Source organism: Nannobrachium achirus (assembly GCF_963921795.1).
Source record: "Nannobrachium achirus genome assembly, chromosome: 17".
NCBI lineage: Eukaryota > Metazoa > Chordata > Actinopteri > Myctophiformes > Myctophidae > Nannobrachium > Nannobrachium achirus.
The window spans coordinates 47,787,897-47,805,716 of NC_137824.1; the positions used below are offsets into that span (position 1 = coordinate 47,787,897).

General features: G+C 40.8%; 4 protein-coding genes across 6 annotated transcripts in view; 2 read left to right on the forward strand and 2 right to left on the reverse strand.

Annotated features, from left to right (window-relative positions):
• septin6 (septin 6) overlaps positions 1–4,495 on the reverse strand; it is a 28,368-nt gene extending 23,873 nt beyond the window's left edge. For all 3 annotated transcript variants that reach the window (XM_080746225.1, XM_080746224.1, XM_080746226.1), the window contains exons 1-2: positions 4,456–4,495; positions 2,265–2,379 (exon numbers count right to left, since the gene is read on the reverse strand). In XM_080746225.1, the coding sequence (XP_080602351.1) occupies positions 2,265–2,379; positions 4,456–4,485 (145 nt within the window). In that variant the 5' untranslated portion in view covers positions 4,486–4,495. The remainder of the gene's footprint in view (positions 1–2,264; positions 2,380–4,455) is intronic.
• Positions 4,496–6,993: 2,498 nt separating this feature from the next.
• On the forward strand, positions 6,994–10,339 carry pttg1 (PTTG1 regulator of sister chromatid separation, securin). The gene is made up of 6 exons (XM_080746468.1): positions 6,994–7,059; positions 7,737–7,826; positions 8,704–8,837; positions 9,451–9,532; positions 9,980–10,138; positions 10,230–10,339. The coding sequence occupies exons 2-6, from the start codon at positions 7,742–7,744 to the stop codon at positions 10,313–10,315; spliced, it is 546 nt and encodes a 181-aa protein (XP_080602594.1). The 5' UTR covers positions 6,994–7,059; positions 7,737–7,741; the 3' UTR covers positions 10,316–10,339.
• A 2,439-nt stretch (positions 10,340–12,778) lies between these two features.
• sowahd (sosondowah ankyrin repeat domain family d) lies at positions 12,779–14,788 on the forward strand. The gene has a single exon (XM_080745956.1). The coding sequence runs from the start codon at positions 13,329–13,331 to the stop codon at positions 14,352–14,354; it is 1,026 nt and encodes a 341-aa protein (XP_080602082.1). The 5' UTR covers positions 12,779–13,328; the 3' UTR covers positions 14,355–14,788.
• A 151-nt stretch (positions 14,789–14,939) lies between these two features.
• On the reverse strand, positions 14,940–17,199 carry rpl39 (ribosomal protein L39). Its single transcript, XM_080745957.1, has 3 exons — positions 17,158–17,199; positions 16,734–16,837; positions 14,940–15,158 (listed from the first exon to the last, which is right to left on the reverse strand). The coding sequence occupies exons 1-3, from the start codon at positions 17,158–17,160 to the stop codon at positions 15,110–15,112; spliced, it is 156 nt and encodes a 51-aa protein (XP_080602083.1). The 5' UTR covers positions 17,161–17,199; the 3' UTR covers positions 14,940–15,109.
• Positions 17,200–17,820: the final 621 nt, after the last annotated feature.

Genomic DNA, 17,820 nt, shown 5'->3' on the forward strand with positions numbered 1-17,820 from the left:
GCAGGGACAGTGTCATCTTGAAAAGACGTTTTAGCCAGAGTAGTAGCACAGTCTACTGTACAAGTAGAGAATTGAATCAAAGCACCCAAATTCAGCTGTGAAAATCTGATGGAGAAATATGTTATATAGCCTAAAAGGAATCACTCATCTTTGTTTGTTGCCTTCTGACCTGTAGTTTGTTTATAATACAGTATGAAGGTGAAAATAAATCCCTCCGCTACAGATCACATTTCAGGTATTCGAGTGATGTTACTACTGCACAACTGCTTGCATTTTGAACCACGTACACCAACTTTAGAAAGAAAAGCGATTGGGCTCCTATACCCAGTCCTTTGATAAAGTTATGAATGGGTGCTTTAGACTCCTATACACAATCCTTTAGTAAATGTATGAATGGTGTCACCATCACCAGTGCTTTAGGCCAGGGGTCTTCAACAGGGGGTCCTCAGAGTTACTACAGGGGGTCTTCCAAATCTTTGTGCGATAGAAGCTTTTTTTTTCTCCTTTTTTATATTAATCACTTGAACCCTAGCGTCCATATTCTGAGAACTTTAGCCAAAAATAGCAGATCTACAAGCTCACAACGCCTTGCAGCACGAGGCGTTGTGAGCTAGATCGGGTATTTTCGGCAAAGAGGTTTCGTGTAGAGGGGAAAAAGAGCACACTAAGTACAGAGTGAAACGTCAAGTTTATTAAGTATTGACGGTTCAAGTGGTTAAATATCTGAGAGACAGATTGACATGAATCCAAAACACCCTGTCAAACGATGAAACTATATGGAATCTATGAACAGGTTATGGGGGTCCCTGCTTCATCTCTCTCTCAACTAAGGGGTCCTTGGCCTGAAAATGTTGAAGACCACTTCGTTAGGCGAAGCAGTAATAAACCTCCTGGTAGCCCTACACCACCATACAAAATTCTATGATAATCAGTCAAATTTGAAGTATGCAACTGGCCACCCCCATTACTGCTTTTCACTGGGCAAAGCAGCACACACCTTATGACCATTATCATGTACTGTATCACGCACAGCATTTACTGTTCTCATAAAGTAGGATACAAATGCTTGGAGATTAGAGGTTTAGGCCATTCTACCATGACCCACTGGTTGTACTCAAAGGGTCTACAATCTATTGGAAAATTGCTAAACAAAGTTAACACTGCAAAGCTCAAGACCCTGATGCGAGACAGGAGGGAGTAGAGAGCAGCGATCCAGGAGTCCTGAGTTTGTGTCAGCTACTCAGCTCTCTTGCATTGCGTTGCAAAATAAAGCACAACACAGTGACATGCCACAATAACTTAAAACATAAACAACAGCTACATAATACTACAATATAACTGCTTCTTTCTATCAAAGGAAGGTGAACAAACGATGCATCAGACAGAGGGTAATGAGACAGATTTTGATTAAAAACACAAAAACAAATGAGAGGTAAATAAATAGGAGACTTGGACATGAAATGCATAGATGTTAACAGGAATTCGGTGTGCAAATGTCAACCACTTGTACATTACTTGTTTGTTTCAGGAACAGAAACAATTTGCACCAAAATATGTAAGCGCACAATGCTAATGTAAGCTCACATTAATGCATTGCTCATGCTACTCTGTGCAGTGCATGTGCATGAAGTAGGAATCTGTTGCATGTCTTCCTTTGAGAATGTGAAGGAGGACAGCGGAAGCAGCCATGAGTGACCCCCCCAAGAAAAGCCGTAGAGTAGAAGAACATTTGTGCGGCTTGGTTGCAATGACGCATTGTAATTGCTCTTGGGATGTTTCCAATGGAATCGGGAGGAAACTCAGTGGAACAATTTAGGCTTAGTCTAAAAAAGGGCAATTGTGTGTGCAGTTAAGTGGTAGGCCTACTTATTACAAAACCTCATAATATTTGATCACTTTTATGACCACAGTTTTACGTACTGTATGTGAATAAATGAAAGAAGACTCACATTCACAACTGTCAGTGTATATGACATTTGCTCGTACAAAATGCTATTCAATGCTGAACACACAGTGTTAATTTAACTTTAAATGGAACAATAATATGTAGGTCTCTCTATTCTAAGCATATCACTACAACAACTACTTCTATAATTTTACACAGCAGGTAACCATGGTTCACCAGTCAGAAATAATTTAAGTCAAAGACAGAGTGAATTGCTGTTAGCTAATGGACAACCCTGACATACACTGTGGCAAATGAGTCCTGTTTTGCCTTTAGGACATAGGAGGAAATGGTTTACTTTTGTGTGTGACACACTCACCAACACAGAGGATATTGAAGCAGAAACCATGGTTGACAGACTTGTTGACCAGCTGGTCAGGCATGCTGTCAAAGCCAACATGACCGGCTAATGGGACGGCGCGAGCCCCTTCTCCCTGCAGACAAATAATAATTATCAGCAAATGCAATGTATTATTTGTGCCATTTAGTGTTGGGTTTCGACAGATAATAGGTTTTATTTTGCATTTATTTTTACCTGGTAATCTACTTTGAAGCACTTGTTTTCAATTACAATTCTGTGGGCATTTAGCAGATGCTCTTAATGAGCAACTTTGATGAATAGGAGATCAGACTAAAGTAGTCGAGCATTAAGCCTAGTCAATAAATGACTAGGCACTAGTGCAAAGAGAACAATGTAGATCCTCAAATAAACTAAGACACCAGGTAAACATCATTCAAAACTAGCATCCGTCTAAACATGCTATCTAAACAACATTCTTTAAAAAAGAAATCAAAAACAAAATATCTGCTGTGCAATTTCATTATTTAATATTACAGCATTTTGATTGTATTATTCTCAAAGACAGCTTTCAGGTGATCGTTGATTCACTTCCCGTTTCCTGTGCTGACTATTCTCAAAGTCGAGACAGTTGGAAACCACAATGTACAGGAAGGTAACATTGCTCACTTCAAGGAGTGATGTTAAAAAAACCCTGCAAGAATGAGAGCATTTGATTGTCCCAGATTGTCAAGAGCTGTGTGCTTGTGTGCGCGCGCACGTGCGTGTGCATGAACTGTTTCTGCTAAATGTCTAATAAAGCCTACATAATCAGTGTGTCTGTTCCTAGCATAGGCCAGGTTTAGGGAAATTTGTTGGACATTTCAGTATAAGACAGTTGATTGGGGACAAAACTGGTGTCCCCAATTAGATTTTATTACTGCAATCTCATAAAATTTGAGATTGCAGACTGAGATTGTAAATCATGTCCCCAAAAATGAGTTAAGCAAGTAAGTGTGTGTGTGTGTGTGTGTGTGTGTGTGTGTGTGTGTGTGTGTGTGTGTGTGTGTGTGTGTGTGTGTGTGTGTGTGTGTGTGTGTGGGCGAGAGAGAGAGAGTGGTGACCATATCCATTCTCTTGCTTCCTACATACACACAGTACAAGTACAGGAAAGCATGGAATTTAGATTACATGGCATAGCCATAGTTCTCAAACCAACTGGACCTCGTCCTCTCCAACCCAACCATTATGTGGCTTAATATAACACAACTGTTCTTTTTCCATGCAGGATTTCGAGGCAGCCTGAGAAAGATTTTGAGTTTAAGATTAGATTTAAAATAACCTTAGATAGCCGATAGTGGTAAACACTTGTGAATGATTTGGATGGTTAAACCAGGGGTTAAACAGCTGAATAAGTCCTTGAAATACAGAGGGTAATTTGACTGAACAAATAGCTGCATGCAGCATTCCAGTAACCATTCCTTACATACAGACAAGTGCCAAAGTGTCGTTCATTCACTCAGCTGAGCCACAAACTATATCAACAACTGGCAACTATGGCCACACTATTTTAGGGACTCCTATTGTAGCCTACGTTTCTTTTGTTTCCCCAGAGTTAACGTTAGGATTGAGGCAAATCGTGCATTGCAAATTGCACAGGCCCATCCCTAATAACGTGCCTATATCTATATGCCAACGTACCGTTAACCAGCTATAGAAGCATTACGCTCTGATGTTTAATGCACATCAGACAACGCCCGAAACTGACAAGGACACGAAACAATATATTGATTGATCTCGACAGTGAACTGTTGGAAATTGAAACGCTCAATGCATGGCATTAACATTGCATCTATTTTGTCGAGACACGGCAACGTTAGACTATAATGAGGTCCATACATATAGATACGTGATACGATACAGTTTCAGTTTGTGGCCTAAAAAACTATTACAAAATGTTAAGTAAGAAACATACACTTTTGCTTACAAATGAATTGAATGTTTAGAATAGCGGTATAACGGCCGCCCTCATACATTCTCTGCAAGCTTCTTCAACCATTTTACGTGTACGGGACTCAATGGAGATGATTAGAATTGCCGAAAATTCAAGAAACGCGATTGTATAAACGTACTTTTAAAACATATTTGGGCGAACATAGCTCACGCACAGCTCCGTGCGTTTATTGCGATTATTAAAAGGCATACGTTATAATAATAAATCCAGGTTACTCACCGCTTGCCTGGCTATCTCTGTGGACGCCATGGTTGGTTCTAAAAAGCTTTCACTAGGCAGGCAGGCAGGCAGCAGCCCAGGAAGCTGTGGTGTAAAGTAACTAAGTAAATTTACTAAAGTAGGTTACTTAAAGGGGAAGACCACCCATTTTTTGAGGTAATTTTACCTTATTGGAGAGTTTCAAAATGTCAGTACTTTTACTTCTACTCCACTACATCTCAGAGGCAAATATTGTACGTTTACTCCTCTACATTTATTTGAAATCTTTAGTTACAGTTACTTTGTAGCTTTTTGGATATTAGTCCTATTGCAAAAACATATATAACCACTTGCCCTATAACCTTGCATAGCCAGGCTTACAACCCTCATTCAGCCCTAAAAAGTACTTTAAACTTTAATGTTTTACAATAAGTAACAGAAATACTCTGAAGAAACATTAAAGTAGACTACTTTTTCACTGCCAGGAAGCTGCACAGGATACTGTTTTGTTAGAATTGGTCGTACGACGGTGTGGCGCACCGAAGTAGGGTTTTGTCATAACCTCTATAGGCCTACTCTAATTATTACAAAATACATATATGTATGTATTTTTAAAACATAATACATACATAATACGTGAAATAATATATTTGTATAGCTATATTTAACTGATCAGTTAATTTAATGTGAACATTAAAAGTTAAAAACATTTCAAAGGCCTCCTATGGATCGTCCTGCTAGGTAGAAGGCCCAAAACCAAATCATTGTTTTAAGGAGGGAGCATTATATAATGGATATAGGCATCTCAGTGGCAGCAGTTAAAGCTTAAATATTTAGTTTCTGGACCATTGGACTACACAGCTGAGCTATTCACAGTTAGGCCTAAACGACACCCAGATCAATAGGCTACTACTGACTGACTCATGATGACCCCCAGAAGAGGATGAGAAGGCAGCAGACGTTTAAACACCATTTGGAAATAGCTGCATCACGCATCAGACAAGATTTTGATTTTAGTCGGTTACATTAAACTGGAATAACGATTGCTTTCTTTTCATGTTATCTATTTGTATTTTATACCACATAATGCCAGCATTCTGGGTTGTGCACTCACTGCATCCTCAGGGGATGTCATTTTGAAAATTTCACACAAAAAAATCCCCTGTGAGTTTTGAGGAGGTGCTGGCCTGTAATGTTTGGTCTAATCACTCACTACTTCTCAAAGTCAAGACAAGGACTGATTGAATTATTGATTTGAATATATTGTCAAAGTATTGTGGGTGTTTTACCACAATACTTTGACAATAAATTCAAATAAATACACACACACACAGGCCTGGAATTTCATCATTTTAGAGGCAAGGCCACTTGGCCTTTGGTGTTGTCCATTTTTTTAGGGCACAAAGGCCAAATGCCAGGGCAGGAAGGCCAACAAATAAAACATGATTTTAGTCCATTGAAAGAATTTGTTTAATTTTAGGGTTAGGGATGATAACCTAATCTGCAGTGAAATAGATAAATGATGGTATTTACAATCTGATCCATGCTCAGCCCTGCACCAATCAAAGTGCAGGGCAAAACCCCATCTTGGTTTAAAGATGGGGACTCGGGGGAGTTAAGATTTCAGAATCTCAACAAAAGACACTGGTGTCTGTCTACATGACAAAAAAGAGACACCAGTGTCTACTGTCTACATATTGACCAGACAGAGACAGAGGAGAAAGTGGTACAGTCAGATTGGGCATTAAGGCCACTGTGGTCTCAGGTCATGCCATTTGTTTGAGGGGCACAAGGCCAAACTGAGGGGCAACGACGGCCATGGCCTTCATGGCCTCCCTGAAATTCCTGCCCTGCACACACACGCACACACGCGCGCGCGCGCGCGCGCACACACACACACACACACACGCACACACACGCACGCACACACACACACACACACACACACACACACACGGGGGGGGACTAGGTGAATTCTGTAGTTATCATGATTATTATTATTAAATTACCTTTTTTCTAATTTGAGGAGATTCTTTGTGTCTCCATTGGGAACAAAGGATGAGCTTTGTGTCTTCATAGGGAACACTGCTGGTCATCAAATTATTGTCTTAGGAAAGCGACAAAAATATATCCATGAATTCAAGTCTCCATGTAAAAACAGAAGAAAAAAAAAACTAAAAATATATACTTTTAGTTGACCTTGTATCAGTAAACTGCACTGTCCTGTACTTTTTCCTATGCAAACTTCTAATAAAGTATTCAATCAATCAAATCCTTGGCTTTAACCTTATTAGCATAGTTGATATTGTTTTTTATATTATATACTTACACAGTATTTGGATTTGCACTCGAGTGGTGACCAATAAAAATCGGTCCGTGACCCAGAAATGGGTTCCGAACCACTATTTGGGAAACAGTGTTGTTGTTGTATTCTCGTTCAATAAAGATAGGAGGGAGGGGAAAAAAAGACCGTGGCGCGACCGCTCGACCAATGGAATGCTGGGATATGGTTTCAAAACGGCGACGCGTTTCATACCAAAACAAACCCAGCACCACAGCGAGATAGTGTGACTCTGCTCTGTTGTAATTGTGAACCGTTGAAGTTTTCAGTGAAATTCAGTCAAGGTATGTACATACTAGTAAATACCACGTTTGGCTGGATATATCAACTTAATGCAAGCCTCTTGTGGCCAACAACTTTAATTTAACTTATGACGCAACTGGCGAAAAGTACTGCTAGCGTTAACGTTAGCTTAGCATTGGCTACATAAACATTAACGTCGTCGTCCGCTGCTGTTCATTTCCTCGGTGAACTAGGTTCAGAACGATAAAGTAATACCTATTATATATAATATACACGATAATGTTATGATGATAATGTTACATGGTTGGTTCTGGTCCAGTCAGAGCTGTTGGGATTGGGAACATAACGGCACTTGAACAGTCATTCATTTGCAGTGGTGGAAAAAGTGCTCACATTTTTTACGTAAAAGTATCAATACTGCAATGTATAACTACTCTCATACAGGTAGAAGTCTGGAATTCAAAATGTAGCATATAAGTTGTAGTAAAAGTATTTGTATCAAAATGTACCAAAAGATAAATTAACCATTAAACAAACAGAATGACTCCTTTTCAAATATATTTTGAAAGTGGTAGATCTACAAGCTCTACAGTATGCTGAATTATTTTACATGCAATTCTCAATGTACATAACTTGAGTAAAATGCTTCTACAGGTATACTGTACTACTTTGCAGACAGATTTACAACAGCTTAACTTTGTGTTCAATGTTCATACAGGAAATATGGCAACCACTTCTTTTGCTGGTGGAGAAAATGCAGATCTTGTACCTGCATTGAAGGCACGACAGCGGCTCCAGTCTGCTCCAGGTATGAATAACCGGATTTTATCTTTGCATGCATGGAATATTTGGGTATCCACTAGCTCCTTTCGGAACCCCTCACTCCACTGCTACGCAGCTCCGAGTAAGGGGTTCCGAAAGGAGCTAGGTATCCACATACTGTTTGGTTTATATACTATCCGGGGGCACTATTCAATTCAAAACTATACCATAATAGTGTATGCGATAGCACATATGACCACACAGTGGAAACCAGTCCCCACCCAGGACTTTTTATTCTCCTTTTAGCCTTAAAGTTGTACCATGTAACTTTTTTTATAAAACAAATCTTAAAATTGTCCTAACTGTTAAATCGCTAAAGTTTTAGAACACCCACTCCGTTATTTTCAGCTTCTGAAGCCTTCTCTTTATATGTTTTCTATGATCCTGGCCGTGGACCGGATTTCGCGCCAAAATGACGTAATCTGCATCATCTGCATACGTTGTGTATACGTTGCCCAATCACATCGCCGATCATGCACACATGGTACACTACCGGCCAATCACAGCGCATCTTGAAGTGGGGTCGCCATATTTGTAGTCGCCCGTGTGTCTCTTTACTCAAAAGGTAATCTCGCCTACCAGGCAGGGTGAAGTAGTCAGTTTCTCCGGAATGCCTGAACGCACAGGAACCAGGGACCCCTCTAAAGATAGCTCTCGGCGTTGTGGAGGCAGACGCGGGGGTGTGAAGGTACGAAAAACGGGCGAAAGACGCGAACGCGACCGCGGTTTGCTATAGGGCTACTGACCACTAGTTGAGCATCTTACACAGTATAGCTTTAATGTGCTACTGTTCCACGTGCTGTTTACATTTCTGACTAATGGTATTCAATCAAAATCAATGTAATTCTTATTTTTTTCTTTAGCCATGTTGAAGACTCCTATAACTGCCAAAAAGTTCCATACGCCTCTGCAGTCTCATCGCAAGGGTTTGGGTGCTCTCAACAAGAACACGGCAACTCCTGCTATAAACAACCAGGAGAAATCTCAAAAGACGCAGGTAAGCACGAGTGGTTCCATAAAATGGGTAAATATTGTTTTTTCTTCTTCATGAGTGATGTTTTCTTCCCCATTAAAGGGATATTTCACTTTCAAACATGTTTGAGGTATTTTTATTGTCTACTGTGGCATTTATGAGCAGTATAGTTTTTAAAGTTGCTTGATTCTGTATTTAGATATTTGATATTCATTTTATCAGACATGCCCCCTTCCTACAAACCCATTGGAATTTAACTCTTATTTTAACCATGTTGGATTCATCGAAAACACCTGTCCTTGGTTCTGGTGACTGATAATGTCCTTCTAATATGTGAGAGGCTGTGTTTTTCAATTAACGTTTTTCACTGATGATTCAATATTCCCAAAAAAGTTAAAAATGAATCTAACATGGGTTTTTATAGGAAGGGGGAGTGTCTGATGAAAAAATATGTAAAATATCTAAAATTAATCAACTTAAACTGTCTGGTGCTCACAAAAGCCTGAGTAGATGTTAAAACAACATTTGTTTTTGTATTTTGAACAATTTTTTTTTTCAGAAAGCTTGGTTCAGAAGTTGAACTAAATGGGTTAAGTGCTAATATGGACAAGTCGCAATAACAGTCTCTTCTCCATAGGAAACGGATGTCAAATGTGTTCCTCAGACCAAAGTGGAAGAATATCCGGAAATCGATAAGTGCTTTCCTTATGACCCTCTAGGTAATTGCTGAGCACTTTCAGTTTCTTTTTTTAAATGCTGAAAATGGTTAACGTTGGAATATGTATCACTTTTTACAAACAAAATAAATGATGGTCAACCACTACAGGCCAGGGACATGAGTACATTTATTTTTGTTCTTGTTCCTCAGACATTGTAGCAGCATTGTAGCAGCAATAATAATACTTAGTAACTTGTACTTTATAAAACAGCAAAATAAAAAAGGAATAATCCAGGAGGTGGTACTAACCCTTTGAATGTGCTTGTGTGCACTGCAGGTTCTTATAAGTTCTAAATCACTATATACTTACTTTACTAGTTTAAAGGCCTAAATAAGATCTGGGATCTTCTTCCAACGTGACCTCTGGTTGGCACTGTCTTTTTTTTTTTTTTGGGTGGCAGCAAGTGTTTCCTCCTTCAGGCTCTTTTGTTGTTTTTCTCGTTTACAGAGTTTGAGAAGGACTACATACCTGAAGGTGTGGTTCCTCTTGGTTGCCTTGCTCTGGCTGGACTGGCCAGCTACCCAAATGTCCCAGGTTTCCATGAGGATGACTTTGAATTTTCGTTTGAGGAACCGATGTTGCCAGTAAAGATGCCAGAAAATTCAGGTATTATTTAATGAGTAAACTGCCCATTTTTCAGGTTTGATTAAACACGCATTTGACTTGACTGTTATTTACATGTGTACCCTCTCTCCAGGCCATTGTGCAGAACTGGATGCCTTCCTTCAGACGATCAATGAGTTGACCATTGACTTTCCTCCGGAATGCGATGAAGAATTTTAGACTGACTCCTGTTTAATATATTTTGAGCTGTTGTATTGAGTTGTCTGTTTTTTCCCCTTCAGACAATCAATGTTGACAATTGACTGTCATTGTGTGACATTTTACTGACTCTGTTTTGAGTTGAATGAATAAAAGTTTTTCATTTTGACATTTCCATGAATATTTTATTTTTGCCACAGCGAGTTATCAATAAGATTAACTGAAACACATAGGCCTAGCCCCAAATGTATACATACTAATAGATACTTGACTTGATGTGCCAGTGTCTAATCTATTCCACTGTGCTACACATTTTAAATCAAAATTGTGTGTATGGGGGGGGGGGGTGCGCGGTGCTATCTACAAGATCACCACATCATGGCATGTTGTGAGCTTGATCTTATTTTTTTTTGCCTATAATGTTATGCCCAAAATTGGGATGTTGGCTATACTTTAGAAAACCTGGAGACAAGTTCTCCTATACTGGCAGTCCTGAGACAGGCATTAAATGCCACATGGTCCAACAATATTCCATGTTTGGGAGATAAATAATTGGGTGTTATTAGTACAGACTGAGCTTATATCTTACATTGCAGGAGCAAAAGGGCCACCTAGCTGCAAATATGAATGGGTGCGTATTATACTTCATATGATTATGTACATGTGATTAATGAAGGGCATGGCAGGATCTAAAGAAATGCAGTGTCACAACTGAACTGACAAGATTAGCTACTTGGTCAGTTCTGCCCTCCTTTGCCTTGGTGCTCATTCTCAACAGATGACAAGCCATGTTTTTGCTCTTTGGCTGGTATAGGTACCATGTACCACACATCTGCCAGGCGACCTGGCCAACTCGGAACAATGTAAATAGGGAATGAATGCCCCGCCCTTTAATGCAAACCCCATTATACCTGTTTTCATAGGACCCGTTTTGACCATTTGTCTGCCTGTGTCCATTTATGCCCATATATGGAGATATCTGTATCTGTCTGTCGGTGTCCATTTTATGTCCATATATGGAGATCACTGCAGTTATAGTTCTGGGTCCATTTTATGCCCATATATGCCCATATATGGAGATATCTGTCTATCTGCGTCCATTTTATGCCCATATATGGAGATCTCTGTATCTGTCTGTCTGTGTCCCTTTTATGCCCGTATATGGAGATCTTTGTGATTCTGCATCCATTGTATGCCCATATATGCCATATATGGAGATATCTGTTTATCTGCGTCCATTTTATGCCCATATATGAGATTTCTGTCGCTTTTTCAAACAGATGGTCAAAACGGGTCCTATGACAACAGGTATAATGGGGTTTGCATTAAAGGGGGAACCGGCACTGTGTCTGCAACACAGTCGGAGGCACAGACAGATACAGAGATCTCCATAATGGGAATAAAGGGACACAGACAAACAGATGGAGGAGGAGACAAACTTAATGCAAACCCCATTATACCTGTTGTCATAGGACCCGTTTTGACCATCTGTTTGCCTGTGTCCATTTATGCCCATATATGGAGATATCTGTATCTGTCTGTCTGCGTCCACTTTATGCCCATATATGGAGATCTTTGACCATCTGTTTGCCTGTGTCCATTTATGCCCATATATGGAGATATCTGTATTTGTCTGTCTGCATCCATTTTATGCCCATATATGGAGATCTATGCAGACACAGTGCCAGTTCCGGAAAATCCTGATGTCAGACATCAGAATCCGAACCTTTCGTGCTGGTTCCAGAAAATCGTGTATCGGGTCGGGTCGAGGCCGAGCACTGCACTACCTGCTGCGGTGGGGAACGCACGTGCCGAATTTGAAATAGGGAATGAATGCCCCACCCTTTAATGCAAACCCCATGAATGCCCCACCCTTTAATGCAAACCCCAATATACCTGTCATAGGACCCGTTTTGACCATCTGTTTGTCTTTGTCCACTTATGCCCATATATGAAGATCTCTGCACACACAGTACCGGTTGCAGAAAACTCTGATGTCAGACTTTATGCCCATATCTGGAGAACGTGCGTGCCGGTGGGAAGAAGGGTTCTCGAGATACGCGGATTACATACATACATACACATTCACAGAGATTTTGTGTTGACTCATGTGGCGTACGTGATGTCAGAGCCTGAACTGACAAGATTAGCTACTTGGTCAGTTCTGCCCTCCTTTGCCTTGGTGCTCATTCTCAACAGATGACAAGCCATGTTTTTGCTCTTTGGCTGGTATAGGTACCATGTACCACACATCTGCCATTTTATTAATAAGCAGGTCACCCAAGACTCTTGAGTCACCAACATTACATGTTGATAAACACTGTGTGTACACTGGCTGTGAAAGTATTTTTTGTGACTGCTTCCTCCTATTAGGTCCTGCAGTGGGTTGTCACATGTTAAGGTTTCTTGCCATTGGCTTTGCCAGAGGAGAATGAACTTTGTATCTGTTCCTCAAACAGCAGCTAGTCGGGATTAAACAGGAGAGAGATCACATGAACATGGCATTAAACTATGTTTCTTGGATAATGTACATACTGCTCTGACACTGCTTTCTAAAATTCAGAACGAGTTGATTGATGATTGACAGAGCACCAACCCGCTTGCTTTGACGGAGCGTTCGGTATGCGGTTTTGATACGTCGCAGGTGAGCGGAACGGAACTGGTGTAATTTTTACCGCAAGGTGTATTTTTCTACTGAAATGGCTACCGAGGCTGTACATTTACACTGGTTGTATATTTCAACCACGGATATATTCCGAGACGAGACCATAATTTCATCAAAAAGAGGAAGTGGATCTCTGGACTTTGGCATTGTGATCACACTTTTCTAATGTTTCTGACACAATTGTGTACACGATCTACTTACAGGACAACGCTGGGAATACGTCCAGTAGTAGAGTGGGACAGGAGGGAAGTATTTCCTTGTTAGTAATTTCTTCCACTGATAAGCGTCTTGAGTAGTTACAGTATAATTACAGGAAGGGTGCAAGTTGTGCAACGTACCCCCGAAAGTGGCCGAAACTCAAGTTGCAACATGTATGAAAGCAACGAGCAAACGCTAGATGATGCCAGTTCACCGCCTGAGCTCTGCGGGGGAACAGACTTGTCCAAAAGCCAAGGCTCTGAACGGACTCATGGAAATGACACCCACGGCAATAGATCTGGACGAGCTCTGGTGGAGCGATTGTCTAGATATGGAATGCAAGTGCTGCCCGTGTCCGGTGCCTGGGCACGTAGGTCGATGCTGCAGAGGCAAGATGCGTCTGACGACGCTGGCAGCGGATCTCATGGACTGTCCGCAGGCACGCCAGAGAGGGCATCACTCACCCCGGCTATGCGCAAAAAGTACTTGAAAGAATTACTTTTAAGCAACCCTTCATCGCACAGTGGCTTGGGTAGCGTGCTCTCTTCAGAAACTTACCATGGGTCTTTAAGGGACGAGCCAGACGCCCCGGGGACAGACTGGGCTCTATATCCGATGGAGCACGCATGGATGTTGACTGCTGTAGATGGAAACTATGACACCATTATGGAGTTCATCACCGCGGATCCAAATCTGTTAACCAGGAAGGATTTTGTTAGCGGGTACACGGTTCTGCACTGGCTGGCCAAAAAGGGACAAGACGAGGTTCTTATCCAACTTTTAAGGTACGCTGAGGGCGTGGGCATTCCTGTGAACGTGAATCTGAAAGGCAGCGGGGGTTTGACCCCACTGCACGTCGCAACAATGCACTGTCAGTACATGGTAATAAAGCATCTGGTCGGTGCTTTCGGTGCCGATGTCGATGCCATGGACTACAACGGGAAAAGAGCCTGTCAATATCTGAAAGGAGACGCCCCGCTGGAAATGAAGGAACTCCTTGGCACCGATGAGCTCAGTAATGTTGGAGCGCAGAATGTCAACAACAGTGCGGGGGGTGTTCAGCTGGCATGTGAGGAGGAGGATGATGAAGGAAGAGAGGAAGCAAACCATTTAGACCGGACAAGAAATGGTAGCTGGCGATTTGGGTCGATCAAAAAGATGTTTTCCCAGTTCTCCCTCTTTGGGAACAGAAGCTGAAATTACACCGAGGTTCTCATGTATGCCTATTTGAATAAATATTTGCTACCAGATTGTAAAATGCCATATGTTAGCATACCCCAGGAAAGCTGACGTGGCAGCAGTTTCCACGTTTCCAGTTTAACATGCAACCTAATAAGAGTTCAGCCCGTTTTAAGATCTTGTTTTAACAACCTGAACCATATGATGCATTAACAGATATTCACATACAATATGTAATCATATCTTATGAATCAAGAGAAAATCCCACACAGAACTGCCAATATAAGTTTTACTCTTATGTACCTGAACACAAGAATCAAGATGCAACAATGAAGACCACCTTGAACCCACTTTCTGCAATGCTGGTCAGCAATTTGTAATCGTCTTATGAATCAAGAGAAAATCCCGCACAGAACTGCCAATATAAGTTTTACTCTTATGCACCTGTACACTAGGATAAAGATGCAACAATAAAGACCACCTTGAACCCACCCACTTTATGCAATGCTGGTCAGTATTAGTACAACCACCTGTTTATTTACCGATTTGCCTGCCACCCACCCTTTGTGCCACAGCAACAGTCATTACACGCAAACAGTCACATTTCTGGTTTCATCACAACGGATTTATTATCAAACAAATATAACCAGAATATCTGTACAAAAAGACAGGCTTCAGGTGGCATGGCTTCTTCTCCAGGTCCGGGCCAGGCAGGTGGTGGTACTGGCAGATGTTCCACAAAGGGGATGCTGGAGTTCTGAAGAGCCGCGTGCTTACAGACCAAGCTTTGTCCTCCTCCAGTGTCTCCTCTTGGAGTTGTACCTTTGAAGCAATGTGGAAAATTGTGTCAGTGAAATCTAGGGAGGGTCTTTTGTTCAAGTGAATGCTAATATGCTCATGATTTAATCTACTTTCACAAGGATATTGTCACAGGAATGGGAACATTAATGCTTACTGTAATCCATCAATAAATACCAAAGAAGGCACACATGAAAACCCATGTCTCAACACTGGCTGACAGACAGACACCAAAACTTGATCAAGGTTGAATTGCAAGGCTTGCAATGTTTGAGGGAGGTAGAATAATCTCATAATTTCAGGTTAAAATAATTCAACATAATAAAAAAAAAACACCTGCACACATTTTATTTTCAGCCATTGGTTAGTGTAATCTGATTTACCACAATTTGACTGTGCTCATTTCATTGCCACCTGTATTGAAAGAAAAACCTCCCACACAGTGTCTTCAAAGGCCTTTGTAGGTGTGCAAAAGCTTTTTATTGCCACATGCATGTGATGCGACACACATACACACACACACACACTTAAATTAAAATGTATTGAATTTGAACACAACTTTGTGAGAACAGTGTTGGGTAACAATACCAGCACGAACACAAATGATGAAACTGTTCGTCAGTAAGGAAAATCCACAGATTAAGCAATGCAGGCCAAGACTTACTACCATCAAATCTTGGGGGGTGTAGAACACAACACTTGAGTTTTATTCAATGTTAACCTAAGCACTGAAGCATTTTTAAAAGAAACCTGGGCACAAACCATTAAACTGATCAGATAGATTACATTGTGCTAAATGAGCTTGGTCTTAGCTGATGTTACAACAACAGAGCATCCTCATCACTGATGTGATCAGGAGTCAGGTATTCTGTAGCTGAATGATGCTCTCAGCAGGATTAATGACAATACTCCACAAAACCGGAGTACTGCAATTGCAGACCTGCTTTACAAAATGACCCCAATAATACCACAATGAGATGCAAACACTACTGCTCACCCATGACACCAACCTGCATGTCATTCCAAACCATTATATAAGTGATGGGAAGTAGGCAAGCACTTCCAGGTGAATTGCCACAGTGGTTAAGGTACATCTTAAGGAGTAGTTCACCCATACTATGAGTTTACCCCCCAAATTACTTTTTTGAGACTTGAGTTCAATATCCAAATTAATTTGGGTCCCCATCCAGATTCCGTAATCAATTCATGGGTTGCATTTGTAGTCCTACAGCAGCCATGTGCAGGACCAACACAGGTGTTCTGATTATCAGACTGTTGAAAACACCTGTGCTGATCCTCAACATGGACGGTGTAGGACACATTTTGTCTTAGGAATGCAAAAAATACAAATATTTAACTCAAGTCTCCATGGCATGATAAATCAATTGAAAAGAGTGGTTTTGCGGTTGAACTACTCCTTCAATCATACAAAGCCTTTATCAGCGTTCAAGCCTAAGCATAAGAGCAGTGGTTCCCAACTCCGGTCCTCACCCCTAGTATTTCTCTTTCATACCAGTAATACGTTAATTGTGATAACCTTCCATCCCAGGCCAAACAAATGTGCAGAACCAAACACAATAACAATCTGAATAGACCAACCTGATCTTGTTGCCAGTTTTCATTCTGATCCACTGCGGGATGGGCCTGTTTTGCTTCTGCTTCTTAGCGAGAAAGCGCTTGATTCTGAAGGTCTTGTGGGACGACTGTAAACAAGAGATGGTTGTTCAGCATCACATTACTGCACTGATGTATATATATAAGTTTTAACATGAGGACAAGTGGACAAATGGGACATTTTTTAACGAGGTTGACCAGGTATCTAAGACGAAAGTTGACGTGCGCAACGCTATAGTAGGCACCGGTGACCGGCTAGCAATGCAGCAAAGATTTTCTATAGATATCGAATACTTTTTTCAAACAATATACGTTTTCCAGGCTATGGTGGGCATTTTGAGATGCAAATAACGTGTCGGTTTATTTTTATCAGTACTATTGACAAGGATGTTTGAAGATTTGTATTTACCATTTTGTCCACAGTCCTTTCCCCACTATGGCCGTGGTCGAAGAGAAAGAAGGAAGGGAAGCGGTAGTGATGTATCCTGTGTTGTCCAATCCGCGTGGTCCAAAATAACTACCTAGTCTGCAAACAGCGACACCACGTGGACAAGTTTGCGAAGAACAAAATAGATGGTGGAACTGGCTAATGTTTTCTTTTCTAAATAATTGGTTCTGATCTTTATTATATTAACTCTAAAGTTCTGACACACACCATACTGTACAGGGCAATTGCTGTGTAAAATGTGCTTGATATTAAAACGTATGCCACTGACAGAAGCTGTGTATTAAAGTGAAAAAAGGACAATAGACTAAAAAAAATGTGTAGGACTAAAACCTTTTCACTTCTGCACCTTTTTGCAAATATAAATGTGAATACTATACATGTGATATTTATATATTAGTATCCCAAGATCCTCATCCTTTGTCAGTGTGCAAGCCTCTTTATTTTTATTTCAATGCTGGCCTCTCACACCTGACCCTCTCTGGTTAGTAGGCTATGTGTTCAGAGTATAAACATTTCTGCTTTATTATAGCTATTTCTATTTGATATGTGGAATCAGCAATCTTATTGCCTATTCCTCTATGTATAGATATTTTGGCATAGATCTTTCTTCATGACTGAAATATT